We start from the raw sequence: 15779 nt of genomic DNA on the forward strand, positions 1-15779 counted from the left end.
CTGATCGCTCATCTCACTACGACTTTGGCTGGCGTCCCACCCTGAGCCAATCCCTAAGCATAGATGTAGAATATCATACTGGACTAGCAGGAGAATGGTTGGGCGCTTTCTTTTCATAACACTCACCTGCCCAGGTGTGTGTGTGTGTTTTGTTTGAGATACGTTATCTGAGTGCTTCAGGGGGAGCACTTAACCCCACCACTTTCAGGGCAGGTGGCTCTGCAGAAGTGATTATGTCGCAAGATAAACTTTGAGCTTTGAGTTCATAGAACCGGGGTTACGTCGGTAAACTCCGGTAGCTAGATGCCGGTTGTAATAAACGAAGCGGTTTCTGTTTCCTTCCTACCAATGTGGCTCTGTCTTTTGAATGGTGTAGCCCTTTCCTGCAGTCAAATGAACAAATCGCCCTCTAGTGGCATCGTGGGTGGAATGTTATTCATATTTTTCATAATTTCATAATTAATATACCTTGTTTTTTTTTTACCTGCCGAAAATCCAGTTTCTATGTCAAACGGTTCTGTTATATGTATATAAAGTGTAATATTGGGATGCAAACTCATATTTGAAGACATTTCAACTCTATATCTGACATGGGACTTGTTTGTTCTTTTGTTTAAGCCCATAACCATGTGTGTGAGGTGTATACTTTTTTTTGTTTCAAAGTAGATTTGTTTAAGACTACCTGAGAAACTGACCCTGATTTAGCCCACCGCAGTAAAAGGCTAAGCTACAAAATATTATGACCCCATTACTGAAAGATAAGACTCTCTACATTGCCCATAAGCCGCACAGGACTCATTAGAACAGAGTGGACTGGACCACACTAAATCAGACTGGGGAGGGGGAGGAAAATAACATTACCAATGATGATGTTCTGTTCTACACAGAAGAGCATACAAAAGTATCGCCTGATGATCTTCTGAACTTCCCAATACCTTTCTGGTGCATTTCCGTCACTTCAAACCATACTTCCTATAGATTGAAATACTGTCAGAAGTATAGCCACAATGAAGCCCCTTTCATTTTACATGGTGGGGTCGAGAAAGGTTTGGTAACCCCTGAATTATGTGCTCTTAAACAAGGCTATTTTCCTTCCTCTTAACACTTTGAGGCAGTTTAGGATTTTTGTTGTTGTTGCTTGTTGATGTTTGACTCTGCTGTTGATGCCACAATCGGGGAGAGTGAACGGCCAAAAAGAGAGAGCGAGTCTTAGTCTTAGTCTCTCTCTCTTTTTGGCTGTTCACTCTCCCGATTCTGGCATCAGCAGCAGAGTTGGCTCCCAGTGTGTAAATTAATATGATAATAACGATGACAGCATTGGTTTAAATTGCAGAGTATGACAGCCAAGGTATGCAGGGGGCCTGTTACAACATGGACACTGACTTCAACATGGGCACTGACTAGAAAACCAACAGGTTATGTGGCACAACGCTACTGGATTGAACTCACAAAGTGGAGCTACTGTCCTCTGGGAGACAGAGGTAGCATCTGATCTGGGCAAGTATTCACGAAGAGTAGGAGTGCAGATCTAGAATCAGTTTTGCCTTTCAGATCACAATTCATAAAATGATATGGACAGGGGAAACCTGATCCTAGATCAGCACTCCTAATCTGAGACACTTTGCGGATACGGGGCCTGGTCCCCAAAGACATATGCTATCTAAATGTATACCATCTCAAAAAACTATTACAGTATAACAGTATTTTTCCCTTTATTCCATACTACTTTTGGCTGAAACCATGTTCACATTTGTACACATAGGGGAGATTACAAATACACTGGCGCCCTCTTGTGACTCGACAGCCGCTTATAACGCATTCATTCCCGAAACCTATGAGAAAGGGCACAAAACCAACCAAGCCAGCCCCAATTTGCAATGTTTTGCAATTTGCAGTTTTTGCAATTTTTTTTTGCAGTCTCGCAGTTTTGCGAGTTCTCTCAGATTACTCACCCGCTCGTGACGTCATCCGGGCGCGCTGCGTTCTTGCTCAGCACATCCCCGTCACTCATGTAGCCCGTCACCTCCATGGCGATGCCCTCCAGGTCAATATCCTCCCCTCTCTCCCCCAGATCCATACCGAGGGCACCTCCCCGCCCCGCCAGCTGTCTCCGCAGGGGGCCAGGGTACAAGTAGCGCCCCCCCTGCCCCCCTCCTCCCAAGGCACGACCCCCGTAACCGTTCCCCGTGGAGGGGGCGTCCCCCGCCTGCAGACGAGGGCTGGACTGGCCCAGTCGCCATGACGACAGGGAGGGCCGAGAGGAAGTGAGGCTGAGGATGCTCCGCCCACTCCCGCCGCCACCGCTGATCTCCGTGGTGACGTTGCTGTCAAAGGTTGTCTCCAAGGTGCTGGGGTAGGGAGGGGGGGGGGGGGGTGTAAGACGAGACATTAGCTGAGCAGCATTAAACTGGACTAGACTAGACAGTGGGTAACACCTCTCTAATCCTTTGAAAGGGAGCGCACGCAGCAGGGAGAGAGACTGGGTCAGGAGCTTGAATCAAAATCCAAAGACAAGACCACTGCTCCATCAAGCCACTACTGGATCAAAGACACTGACACTCTCATAAAAAGGGGGGGGGGGGATCATGCTGAAAGAACCAGACACAAGACACAGTCTAGTGGGGTTGGAGAACAAGCCCTCCATTACATACAAACTAGAATAGAGCATCAGACAGAGAAGTCTCAAACCGCAAAAGTTCAGAGCTGGTGTAACGGAGTCAGGTTTGTAGGCCTCCTTGCTCGCACATAATTTTTCAGTTCTGCCCACAAATGTTCTATAGGTCAGGGCTTTGTGATGGCCACTCCAATTCCTTGACTTTGTTGTCCTTAAGCCATTTTGCCACAACTTTGGAAGTATGCTTGGGGTCATTGTCCATTTGGAAGACCCATTTGCGATGAAGCTTTAACTTCCTGACTGATGTCTTGAGATGTTGCTTCAATATATCCACATCATTATCCTCACTCATGTTGCCATCTATTTTCTGCAGCAAAGCACCCCCACAACCTGATGCTGCCACCCCTGTGGTTCACGGTTGGGATAGTGTTCTTCGGCTTGCAAGCCTCCCCCGTTTTCCTCCAAACATAACGATGGTCATTATGGCCATACAGTTCTATTATCAGACCAGAGGACATTTCTCCAAAAAGTACCATCTTTATCTCCATGTGCAGTTCCAAACCGTAGTCTGGCTTTTTTATGGTGGTTTTGGAGCAGTGGCTTCTTCCTTGCTGAGCGGCCTTTCAGGTTATGTCGATATAGGACTCGTTTTACTGTGGATATAGATACTTTTGTACCTGTTTCCTCCAGCATCTTCACGAGGTCCTTTGCTGTTGTTCTGGGATTGATTTGCACTTTTTGCACCAAAGTACTTTCATCTCTAGGAGACAGAATGTGTCTCCTTCCTGAGCGGTATGACGGCTGCGTGGTCCCAAGGTGTTTATACTTGCGTACTATTGTTTGTACAGATGAACATGGTACCTTCAGGCGTTTGGAAATTGCTCCCAAGAATGAACCAGAATGTGGAGGTCTGACATTTTTCTTCTGAGCTCTTGGTTGGTTTATTTATTTTTTCCCATGATGTCAAGCAAAGAGGCACTGAGTTTGAAGGTAGGCCTTGAAATACATCCACAGGTACACCTCCAATTGACTCAAATTATGTCCATTAGCCTATCAGAAGCTTCTAAAGCCATGACATCCTTTTCTGTAACTTTCCAAGCTGTTTAAAGCCACAGTCAACTTAGTGTATGTAAACTTCTGACCCACTAGAATTGTGATAGTGAATTATATTATTAATTATTAATTATAAGTGAAATAATCTGTCTGTAAGCAATTGTTGGAAAAATTACTTGTGTCATGCACGAAGTAGATGTCCTAACCGACTTGCCAAAACTATAGTTTGTTAACAAGAAATTTGTGCAGTGGTTGAAAAACAAGTTTTAATGACTCCAACCTAAATTTTTGGGCAGAACTGAAAAAAGCATGTGCAAGCAAGGAGGCCTACAAACCTGACTCAGTTACACCAGCTCTGTCAGGAGGAATGGGACAAAATCACCCAACATATTGTGGGAAGCTTATGGAAGGCTACCCGAACCGTTTGACCCAAGTTAAACAATTTAAAGGCAATGCTACCAAATACTAATTCAGGGAATGTAAACTTCTGACCCACTGAGAATGTGATGACAGAAATAAAAGCTGAAATAAATCATTCTCTCTACTATTATTCTGACATTTCACATTCTTAAAATAAAAGTGGTGATCCTAACTGACCTAAGACAGGGAATTTGTACTAGGATTAAATGTCAGGAATTGTGTATAGCTGAGTTTAAATGTTTTTGGCTAAGGTGTATGTAAACTTCCGACTTCAACTGTATGTATATGGATATATATATATTAACCCCAAAATATATGGGGGATGGGAAATGATGCAGACAGTTACATTGATGGAAGCAACAATCTTTCCGAAATATTAAGCTGATCCAACCCCTTAAAAAAAACAAAAAAAAACAGACGTGCTAACTAACCTTACATTAACAGCCTGCTTTTGGGATTTTTACAAGAGAAAGTGTATTGGATCATTGCTTAAGAATAGCTTTATTGTGATGACTATTGTGGTCTCTTTCTAGGAGGTGTGTGTGTGTGTTATGTCTTAATGGATGTCAGTGGAGCTTGTTGAACACACAGAAAACAGAATGAAGAATTGAATCTGCAATATGGAGTCTGTTTGGATACTGGACTGGACACATGTTCTGGATCTGTCCATTCTCATTGCAGGGACGGGGACGGGGGGGGTTCTTACCTGTGTGAGATCTGAGTCCCCCGTAGACTGGACATAGTCTCTTCCAGGTTCTGGCGCAAATCTGCAATGTTTTTAACAGTCCGCAGCCGCCGTGTCTCTGGATCTTCTGCTGTACAGAACAAACATGGTGACTGAGCAAATAGGCACTAGTGGTGCGCGGGTCAACTGTTTGTTCACCCGCCCGCAACTGCTAATAACCCATCAGCAACCGCCAGACAATATGTTATAAAGTGATAATCTGAGGCCCACACCCGACCCTAAACCGGCTAATATAGAAAATGCGCCGTAGGCTACAGTCAGAGTCAAACTCCGACGTCCTTTTTGCCCGCGTGGCTCGACGTTGACTTGTTCCTCCCCATTCCCAAAAACATTTGGCAAATGGTGTGTAGGCTATTTGGTGCCGGAACATAGGCTTACACGCTAATGCCAGATAGCCTAAAATAATGAAAGGAAAACGCTCAACGTAGCCTATAGATATAAATTGCACACGAATGATAAAAATTCCATAAATGTAAGGTATTGTTTTCTCTTTATTGAACTAGTCGATGGCCCACCTGAAAGGTCCTCAATGGATGGCTGGCTGGTTTTAAAGGGGACGTTTTCTCCGCCCATTCCTCCTGACCCTGCCTCTGTCGCCATGATACCGTCCACGTCCGTTTGTGACCTAGATGATAACAAAGTGTCAAAGGTCAAAAGGAATATCCGGATTGTCAATGTCAATTCCCCCCCTTTTTCTAAAACAGAGATGTATGATCCTGCCGTTAATGCCCTATAACCGGCTAACGACAGGAGAGGAAGTTCCTAAGTGGTGAGTGTAAGGGTGTGGGGGGGGGGGGGCTATTCATACAGGGGAGGATCAGAGGCAGGGTTGGGGAGTAACAGATTACATGTATTCCGTTACATGTAAGGGATTACGAAAAAACGGTAACTGTGATCCATTATGTCACCAGCTAAAATATTGTAATCAGATTACAGATACTTTTGAAAACCTAGATGATTACTTCGAGGATTACTTTTCCATTCAGAAAAGGATGTTAGCAACAACAACAACAAAAATCTTTGACGCTTCTGTGATTTCTCAACGACAGTCAACTCAGCATTGAAAAAAGGCGCAAGTTTAAGTTTGTTCCACCTGAGCGAGTCTGATCACAAGTCAGAGACCACTATGATGACACAACAAATGTGTTTGATGGATCGCGGGAAAAGAGAAGGAATATTATTTTGTAGGCTACAGTCCAAGCTATGTCTTCCAGTGGTGTGACTGCTGTCGGCATCCAAAGATTATCCAACTTGAATAAACGCTTGGAGGTAAGGATGACAGCAGTGGTGTGGTCTACAGAGATACGGATATCACTTATTATTGATATCTACATATCGCATTGAAGTGAATCACAATGCCGCTCTCTCATTTAGCTATTTGCGCCTTTGAACCCAATAATGGTTGAATTCAAGAAGTTTACGCTGCCTATTGTTTTTGAAACCAGTGGACAGCCAGTGAGATATGCGCCCTTGCAACAGCAGCACAGCGCAGATCCCAGCCGATGGAATAGAAGTGGAGCTTTAATTGCTCAATCTAATTGATAATGATAAAGAAAAGATCCATAGGCCTAATGGACACTTGTTAAAACCCCCACACTGTTGATAGACTTAAAGGGGCAATCTGTAGTTGGGGGGGGGGGGGGTTGGATAACTAGAGGTGGTTAGAATGGCTCCATTCAGTGGCTCCACCCATATCACACTGGGACTGAGATACAGTGGTCTGGGGTGGGGTGAGCATACAAACACACAGTGGGAAAGTGACTCTAGGGGAAATTCCTAGCAAACAGCTTGCAGATGCCCACTAATGATCAGTGACTAATGACTTAGGATCCTTTCAGACTTTCTCAGGATACTATGACAGGTTCACAAAGGCTTGGTCGGGCAGACACATCATGACAAATGTTACAGTTGACAGTTTTGTCAGTCCAGAGTATGTGCATCACTCACCTGTACATGAAGGGTGCTACGGTGGCTGTATTGGGGTGGCTGTGGTGCTGCTGGGGCTGAGGTAGCTGGACGCTGACCGTGTTGCAGGCTGTGCTCTGTGTGGCGCCACCACTTCCACCTTCCACCACCGGGGCGGCGCTGTTGCCCTGTTGTGAGGCCTTGCCCTCTGTGGAAGCCAGACTAGAGGTGGAGCTAGAGTGTCTGCTGTCCCTGTCCTTGTCCAGGTGTCCGCGGTGCAGGACCAGACCCCCCCCTAACCGCATGCTCCGGGGACGCTCCCCTGCCGAGGGGGCCTTCCCCCCTACCCCTGAGGTTTTACCCCCTGGCTTTGGTATGCCGCTGTGTGCAGGGACAGAACTCTCCTTCTTGGCCACTTTGCTCCCTTTGGGTATGAAACTGGCGATTTTAGAAGTCCTCTTATTGGAAGAGGGTTCCGTTTCCATTGCAACAGTTGTAGTCGCTTCCTCCTTAGGCTCCTCCCCCCTGAGTTCCATCCTCTCTGTGGTGGAGATGTGTTTCCCCACCTCTTTCCCTCTTTCCTTCTCCTTCCCCCTCTCCTTCTCTTTCTCCTTCTCCAGTCCTTTCACTGAGCTCTTTTTAGCGGTCAGAGCTCTACTGAATGTGCGCTGAGCGATTCCCCTCAGTGCGATCTTGGGGCTGCTGGTTGTTGTCGCGACGGTAGGGGCATGGGTTGGGGCCACACTGTGGGTCGTCCCGTTACCGGTCCCGTTGACGCCGGGACGGGCGTTCCCCTCCGCCTCCTCCAGGGAGTCGGTGTTGGACCCTGCTTCTGCCCTCTCCACTCCACCAGCCCCGAGCTGCCGGGCGGGGGCACCGCAGTCCGCCTGAGCCCCCTGAGTGCTGGAGGACGAGGACTTAGATCCACTTTTGCTGTTAAACAGCTTGAGCTTCTCCAGCATAGACTTCTGTTGGATGACTTTAGGGGGGGGCTCGGTGGACGAGGAGGCCTTAGAGGAGGCATCCTTCTCCTGCTTGACAGAGAACATGGCTGAGGAGGTGGTGTGCTTGGAGCTCACAGACTTACTCCTCCAGGGCTTGCTGCTGGAGTTGGGGTGGGGGATGGCCGAGGAGGAGGAGGAGGCTGGAGGGACGGGAGCCGAGGTAGAGGCGCTGTTGGCGGAAGTGCAGACGGCCGCTGGGGACGACGGAGCATGCTCAGTCATTCCCGGAGTCTGTGAAGTCATGCCCTCCGAGGGTTCTGTGAGGAAGAGGAAAAGGAGAGGATGAAGAGGTGGAAGGGATGAAGAAAAGGATGAAGTGAGAAGAGGATAACCGAGAGGAGAATAGGAGTGAGAGGGGATTCGGAGATGAGAGGAGTGAAGAAGATGAAGAGGAGGAAGAGAAGGGGGAAAGCAGGAGTGGGAGAGAGGATAAGGAGAGAAATATGAGATGGTTAGACAGAGCAATCCTCACAGACCCCACACTAACTGTCCATATAAGGTCCTGCACTGTGGAAAGCTCAGGTTAGCCTGTGTTGACACAGTCAAACCCTGTCATGACTTAAAGCCAGCGAACCCACGACACTCTGCAAACTATTAGAGACCTTGGACAATAACAATGAGAGTGCCCGTCATAAACTATTTATAAAAACAATGAGGGAAAGTGCTTTAAAGTTAGGCCAAGGAATTTGAGCTTAGATACAACACTGCCACTGACGCCCCCTGGGAGGTCTGGATTGATGCTGGTCATTATCTTCCAATTCACAGAAAGACTTGCTCCACTCCAAGGCTGTATTCTGAAGTACTGTGGAAACGAGCTAGCTAAAACACAAAAACACAAAATATTTTCGTTCATTTGACTATTTTGTCTAAATTAAGGTTTTTACAGAAGACACACAACAGTCTGTCACTGTGACAGAGCACACGAAAACCAACAAAGCACTTTAAAAAAAAGTTTATACTTTTACCCCTCTAAATCAATAATGTTTGACTTACCAATAACAGTCACAATCAAATCCAAAACCCACGTAGACACAGAACTCATAAAGTAGCTAAGATATTCTTCCTCAAGAGGCTAATACTGTACAGTACAAGAATAGAGTGTAGTTATTGTTGCGTGCCTGTAGAGACTCCCAGAGCCTACTTACTGCTAGCGTTACCTTGAACACTCAAAGCCAAACTGACAAACTGCCCTTGTGGCCACTCCCATGCCCAACCCATTAGCCAGCCAGTACAGCAGACGGACACAGCAAATCAGGAGCTACTATCCTGCTGCACAAATACTTTCGCAAACACTGTCAATTAAGTAATGATCTCAAATTGAATCCATTGCAATTCCTTTTCAATGCACGCTTCGTAAAAAAAAAGGTGTTATCTAGAACCTAAAAGGGTTCTTCGGCTGTCCCCATAGGAGAACCCATTGAAGAACCCTTTTTGGTTGCAGGTAGAACCCTTTTCGATCCAGGTAGAACCCTTTTCAGTTCCAAGTAGAATGCGTTTCTACAGAGGGTTCTACAAGGAACCCAAAACGGTTCTACCTGGGGGAACCAATCAGGGTTCCCCCTGGAACCAAAAACGGTTATCCTATGGGGACAGCCGAAGAACCCTACTTACAGTGCAGTTTGCAACCCTTTTTTCAGTATGCCGCATTTACATGACTCTAAACACTGGACTTTATTGTGGTAACTCCTTAAACAACTAATTTAATATTCACACATTTGGGCCTTGGTAAGGAAGTATTTACTAGGAATATTAAACACTCCACATCTTTATGCCACATCCCATTTCCACCACATTTATTCCTGTGTTTTTTTTAAGCGCCTTTCATGCTCTAATTGCTTTTCATGCCACTGTCGTTTCTCCCCAGTTTAGTATTTATTGTGTGCGCATTGAAAAAAATGTGCCCATTAGGAAGTGATTAGGTCCCAATTAGCCATGCTAGCGGAAAGTGGGTCAGGTTGCTAATAGCTGGCTTCCTATTGGAGGAGGGCCTGAATGAGAGAGAGGAGGACCAGCAGGAATTACAGAGAGAGAGAGAGAGAGAGAGAGAGAGAGAGAGAGAGAGAGAGAGAGAGAGAGAGAGAGAGAGAGAGAGAGAGAGAGAGAGAGAGGTAAAGAGAGAGAGAGAGGTAAAGAGAGAGAGAGAGGTAAAGAGAGAGAGAGAGAGATAATGAGAAAGAGAGAGAGATAATGAGAAAGAGAGAGAGAGAGAGAGAGATAATGAGAAAGAGAAAGAGAGAGGGATTCAGACTCACTGAGAATGGGATGTGGGAAAAGGGGAACTTTGAGAAGCTTACATCATGCCAACAGAGAGGCCTGTGACCCAGAGGGAGAATAGGGGGTGAAACCAGCTGGGGTTTTGGTTCAGAAGTGGACATTGTGTTGGCTTGGACACTGGACACAAGAGAAACACAGAGCATGTCCGGGGATGACCCAGAACCAGATGACCACATAAGATGCCCCAGTTTGAATGAAAAGGAGATCCACATTTCACATCCTGGGTCAGACCTCTTGGCCCATGGTTGTCAATAAAGTTGTACTGATTGAATCCCCTTATTTTATCACACAATTGCCTGTTTTGGACACACAATTGCCTATATTGATACACGATGTATCAATATACGTAAACACTCACACCTGAGCCACAGACCTGCATTCTTTCTCCCTCTCTCTAACCAAAAGAGTTCACTGTGTGGCACTTTCGTCTCGTCCAATATCCCAAACACATGGACTGCTGACATCACACTCATAAGAGGTCATAGACCTCCTGACCTGGCTAAGATCACTGTGAGAAAGTTCACTACCTTGGGACAAAAATATAATTCCACCAACGCGCACACACATCTTTGTGCCTCTATATGACTTGTGCAATCTCGTAGTTTACACAAGACACATGTTTTAGTGTTTAAATCTTAATTACTCAATTAGTGCAGTCAATTAGTAGTCTGAAATCTGAGTCTAACAGACAGAGAGGCCCTCAGGACTTAACCACAGACCACCAGTGAAATTCCTGCCATAACCCAACTCTGTCTCTCACACACACACACACACACACACACACACACACACACACACACACACACACACACACACACACACACACACACACACACACACACACACACACACACACACACACACACACACACACTCCAACTCTAGTCTACACAGCCTCTTTCATACCAAAAACCTGTGTTGAACAATGGATTAAACCAACATCTCATCTACAGTGCATTCGGAAAGTATTCAGACCCCTTGACTTTTTCCACGTTTTGTTAAGTTACAGCCATATTCTAAAATTGATTAAAGTGTATTCTTCCCTCATCAATCTGCACACAATACTCCTTAACGACAAAGCAAAAACAGGTATCTATACATTTTTGTAAATGTGTAAAAAAAAAAAACGGAAACATCACATTCAGACCCTTTACTCAGTACTTAGTTGAAGAACTTTTGGCTGCGATTACAGCCTCCAATCTTCCTGGGTTTGACGTTACAAGCTTGGCACACCTGTATTTGTGGGGTTTCTCCAATTCTTCTCTGCATATCCTCTCAAGCTCTGTCATGTTGGATGAGGAGCGTCGCTGCAGTTTTTTTCAGGTCTCTCCAGAGACGTTTGATTGGGTTCAAGTCCGGGCTCTGGTTGGGCTACGCAAGGATTTTCAAAGACTTGTTTGTTCAGCAAAAGCCACTCCTGCATTGTCTTGGCTGTGTGCTTAGGGTCGCTGTCCTGTTGGAAGGTGAACCTTCGCCCCAGTCTGAGGTCCTGAGCGCTATGGAGAAGGTTTTCATCAAGAATCTCTCTGCACTCTGCTCCGTTCATCTTTCCCTTGATCCTGTCTAGTCTCCCATTCCCTGCCGCTGTAAAACATCCCCAAAGCATGATGCTGCCACCACCATGCTTCATCATAGGGGTGGTGCCAGGTTTCCTCCAGACATGACGATTAGCATTCAGGATAAAGAGTTCAATCTTGGTTTCATCAGACCAGAGAATAGTGTTTCTCATGGTCTGAGTCCTTTAGGTGCCTTTTATCAAACTCCAAGCGGCTGTCATGTGCCTTTTACTGAGGAGTGGCTTCCGTCTGGCCACTCTATCATAAAGGCCTGATTTGTGGAGTGCTGGAAGGTTCTCCCATCTTCACAGAGGAACTCTAGAGCTCTGTCAGAGTGACCATCAGGTTCTTGGTTACATCCTTGACCAAGGACCTTCTGCCCCGATTGCCTCAGTTTGGCCGGGCGGCCACCTCTAGGAAGAGTTTTAGTGGTTTCATTCATCCATTTAAGAATGATGGAGGCCACTGTGTTATTGGGGACCTTCAATGCTGAAGAAATGTTTTGGTACCCTTCCCCAGATCTGTGCCTCGACACAATCCTGTCTCGGAGCTCCACAGACAATTCCTTCGACCTCATGGCTTGGTTTTTGCTGACATGCACTGTCAACTGTGGGACATTACACAAGACAGTGCCTTTCCAAGTCATGTCCTATCAATTGAATTGACCATAGGTGGACTCCAATCAAGTTGTAGAAACATCTCAAGGATGATCAATGGAAACATGATGCACCTGAACTCAATTTCGAGTCTCATAGCAAAGGGTCTGAATACTTATGTAAATAAGGTATCTGTTTTTTACTTTTAATACCTTTTCAGAAATGTCTAAAAACCTGTTTTCACTTTGCCATTATGGGACGTTGTGTGTGGATTGATGAGTAAAAAAAAAGGTAATCCATGTTAGAATAAACCTGTAATGTAACAAAATGTGGAAAAGGATAAGGGGTCTGAAATGTGGAAACACCTTCAAATCAGTGAATTACTCTATTTCAGCCACACCTGTTGCTGACAGGTGTATAAAATAGAGCACACAGCCATGCAATCTCTATACACAAACATTGGCAGTAGAATGGCTCGTACTGAAGAACGTCATAGGATACCACCTTTCCAACAAGTCAGTTCGTCAAATTTCTGCCCTGCTTGAGCTGCCTTGGCCAACTGTAGGTGATGTTATTGGGAAGTGGAAACATGTAGGCGAAACAATGACACACAAGCTCACAGAACGGGACCACCGAGTGCTGAAGCAGGTAGAGCTTTCCTCGTTTGCAACACTCCCTACCGAGTTCCAAACAGCACAACAACTGTTCATAGGGAGCTTCATGAAATGGGTTTCCAAGCCCAAGCAGCCGCACACAAGCTTAAGATCACCATGAGCAAAGCCAAGTGTCTGTCCTGATAACATCACTGGCTTCTGGGATATCCGCCCGGCACAGTGGACATAGAGTCCTTCTCACGGATCATCACGCCTGTGTGTGTGTGTGTTCCACTGTGTCTGTGTTACTGTCTATATGTGCCAGTACCAAGTGTACAATACAAGCGTCCTCAACGTGTGGTGTGTGTGTGTGTGTGTGTGTGTGTGTGAGAGTGTTCCACTGTGTCTGTGTTACTGTCTATATGTGCCAGTACCAAGTGTACAATACAAGCGTCCTCAACGTGTGGTGTGTGTGTGTGTGTGTGTGTGTGTGTGTGTGTGTGAGAGTGTTCCACTGTGTCTGTGTTACTGTCTATATGTGCCAGTACCAAGTGTACAATACAAGCGTCCTCAACGTGTGGTGTGTGTGTGTGTGTGTGTGTGTGTGTGTGTGTGTGTGTGTGTGTGTGTGTGAGAGTGTTCCACTGTGTCTGTGTTACTGTCTATATGTGCCAGTACCAAGTGTACAATACAAGCGTCCTCAACGTGTGGTGTGTGTGTGTGTGTGTGTGTGTGAGAGTGTTCCACTGTGTCTGTGTTACTGTCTATATGTGCCAGTACCAAGTGTACAATACAAGCGTCCTCAACGTGTGTGTGTGTGTGTGTGTGTGTGTGTGTGTGTGTGTGTGTGTGAGAGTGTTCCACTGTGTCTGTGTTACTGTCTATATGTGCCAGTACCAAGTGTACAATACAAACGTCCTCAACGTGTGGTGTGTGTGTGTGTGTGTGTGTGTGTGTGTGTGTGAGAGTGTTCCACTGTGTCTGTGTTACTGTCTATATGTGCCAGTACCAAGTGTACAATACAAGCGTCCTCAACGTATGTGTGTGTGTGTGTGTGTGTGTGTGTGTGTGTGTGTGTGTGTGTGAGAGAGTGTTCCACTGTGTCTGTGTTACTGTCTATATGTGCCAGTACCAAGTGTACAATACAAGCGTCCTCAACGTATGTGTGTGTGTGTGTGTGTGTGCATGCGTGTGTCAGAGACCTGCTTGTTCAGCACAGCCCCTTCAAAAAGGCCCATGCCCCCCCCCCCCCCCCCCCCCGGCGTTTTATGGGCAAACATGGTGGAGCCCGCAACGCAGCCACGCACACACACAAAAACAAGCTTAGATGCATTAGAGGGGCTAGCGTCGTCTGACACTGTTTAGCCCTCTCGACCGTTTCACGGTCAAAATACTAAGTTAGACTTGTCAGTCAGTTGTGACCTGGTCATTCCCTGCCTATAGAAATATACAGTGCCTTTGGAAAGTATTCAGACCACTTGACTTATTCTAAAATGTATTAAATAAATAAAAATCCATAGGCAATCTACACACAATACACCATAATGACAAGGCGAAAACAATCAATTCAATTGATTGGGCATGATTTGGAAAAGGCACACAACTGTCTATACAAGGTCCCACAGTTGACAGAGCAAAAACCAAGCCATGAGGTCAAAGGAATTGTCCGTAGAGCTCCGATACAGGATTGTGTCGAAGCAAAGATCTGGGGAAGTATATCAAAAAATGTCTGAAGCATTGAAGGTCCCCAAGAACACAGTGGCCTCCATCATTCTTAAATGGAAGAAGTTTGGAACCATCAAGACTCTTCCTAGAGCTGGCTGCCCGGGCAAACTGAGCAATCGGGGGAGAAGGGCCTTGGTCAGGGAGGTGACCAAGAAGCCACTACTCAGTAAAAGGCACATGACAGCCCACTTGGAGTTTGCCAAAAGGCACCTAAGGCCTCCCAAACCATGAGAAACAAGATTCTCTGGTCTGATGAAACCAATATTGAATTCTTTGGCCTGAATGCCAAGCGTCACATCTGGAGGAAATCTGGCACAATCCGCAAGATAAAGCATGGTGGTGGCAGCATCATGCTGTGGGGATGTTCTTCAGCAGCAGGGACTGGGAGACTAGTCAGGATCGAGATAAAGATGAACGGAGCAAAGTACAGAGAGATCCTTGATGAAAACCTGCTCCGGCCTCCCGGGTGGCACAGTGGTCTAAGGCTAGCCACCAGAGATTCTGGGTTCGAGCACAGGCTCTGCCGCAGCCGGCTATGACCGGGAGGCCCATGGGGCGGCGCACAATTGGCCCAGCGTTGTCCGGGTTAGGGAGGGTTTGGCCGGCAGGGATATCCTTGTCTCATCGCTCACTAGCGACTCCTGTGGCGGGCCGGGCGCAGTGCACGCTGACCAGGTCGCTAGGTGTACGGTGTTTCCTCCGACACATTGGTGCGGCTGGCTTCAGGGTTGGATGTGCGTTGTGTCAAGAAGCAGTGCGGCTTGGTTGGGTTGTGTTTCGGGGGACGCATGGCTCTCGACCTTCGCCTCTCCCTAGTCCTTTTTTTGTGGATCCAAGAAAGCTCCAGTTCACACTTCATGCAGCCTTGTCTTACGACAACCTACTGTCATGTAACAATGACAAGCAACTTTCCTGTCACACTGATGTCAAAATGTCAGATGAAAAAGCAAGACATCACTTACTTTCAGAGGAGCAGCGTGGCACACACCATTGAGGCCCACAAACAAAGCTGTTGATAGTTTCCTTGAAGCCAGAGCATAAAGAAAGAACAAATGCAAATGCCGTTGAAAACGGTTGTTCTAATTAAAAAAGCAATAAAACTGTCCTTCTTTAGACTAGTTGAGTATCTGGAGCATTACCATTTGTGGGTTCGATTACAGGCTCAAAATGGCCAGAAACAAAAAACTTTCTTCTGAAACTCGTCAGTCTGTTCTTGTTCTGAAAAATGAAGGCTATTCCATGCGCGAAATTGCCAAGAAACTGAAGATCTCGTACAACGCTGTGTACTACTCCC

General features: G+C 46.2%; 1 protein-coding gene across 1 annotated transcript in view; it reads right to left on the reverse strand.

Annotated features, from left to right (window-relative positions):
- The window catches only part of LOC139384402 (neuron navigator 2-like), a 135168-nt gene that overhangs the window by 48107 nt on the left and 71282 nt on the right, over positions 1-15779 (reverse strand). Inside the window, exons 8-11 of the mRNA XM_071129157.1 lie at positions 6780-7998; positions 5348-5457; positions 4794-4902; positions 1953-2348 (exon numbers count right to left, since the gene is read on the reverse strand). Coding sequence (XP_070985258.1) covers positions 1953-2348; positions 4794-4902; positions 5348-5457; positions 6780-7998 — 1834 coding nt within the window. The remainder of the gene's footprint in view (positions 1-1952; positions 2349-4793; positions 4903-5347; positions 5458-6779; positions 7999-15779) is intronic.

The sequence above is a fragment of the Oncorhynchus clarkii genome, chromosome 26, assembly GCF_045791955.1.
Source record: "Oncorhynchus clarkii lewisi isolate Uvic-CL-2024 chromosome 26, UVic_Ocla_1.0, whole genome shotgun sequence".
Lineage (NCBI taxonomy): Eukaryota > Metazoa > Chordata > Actinopteri > Salmoniformes > Salmonidae > Oncorhynchus > Oncorhynchus clarkii.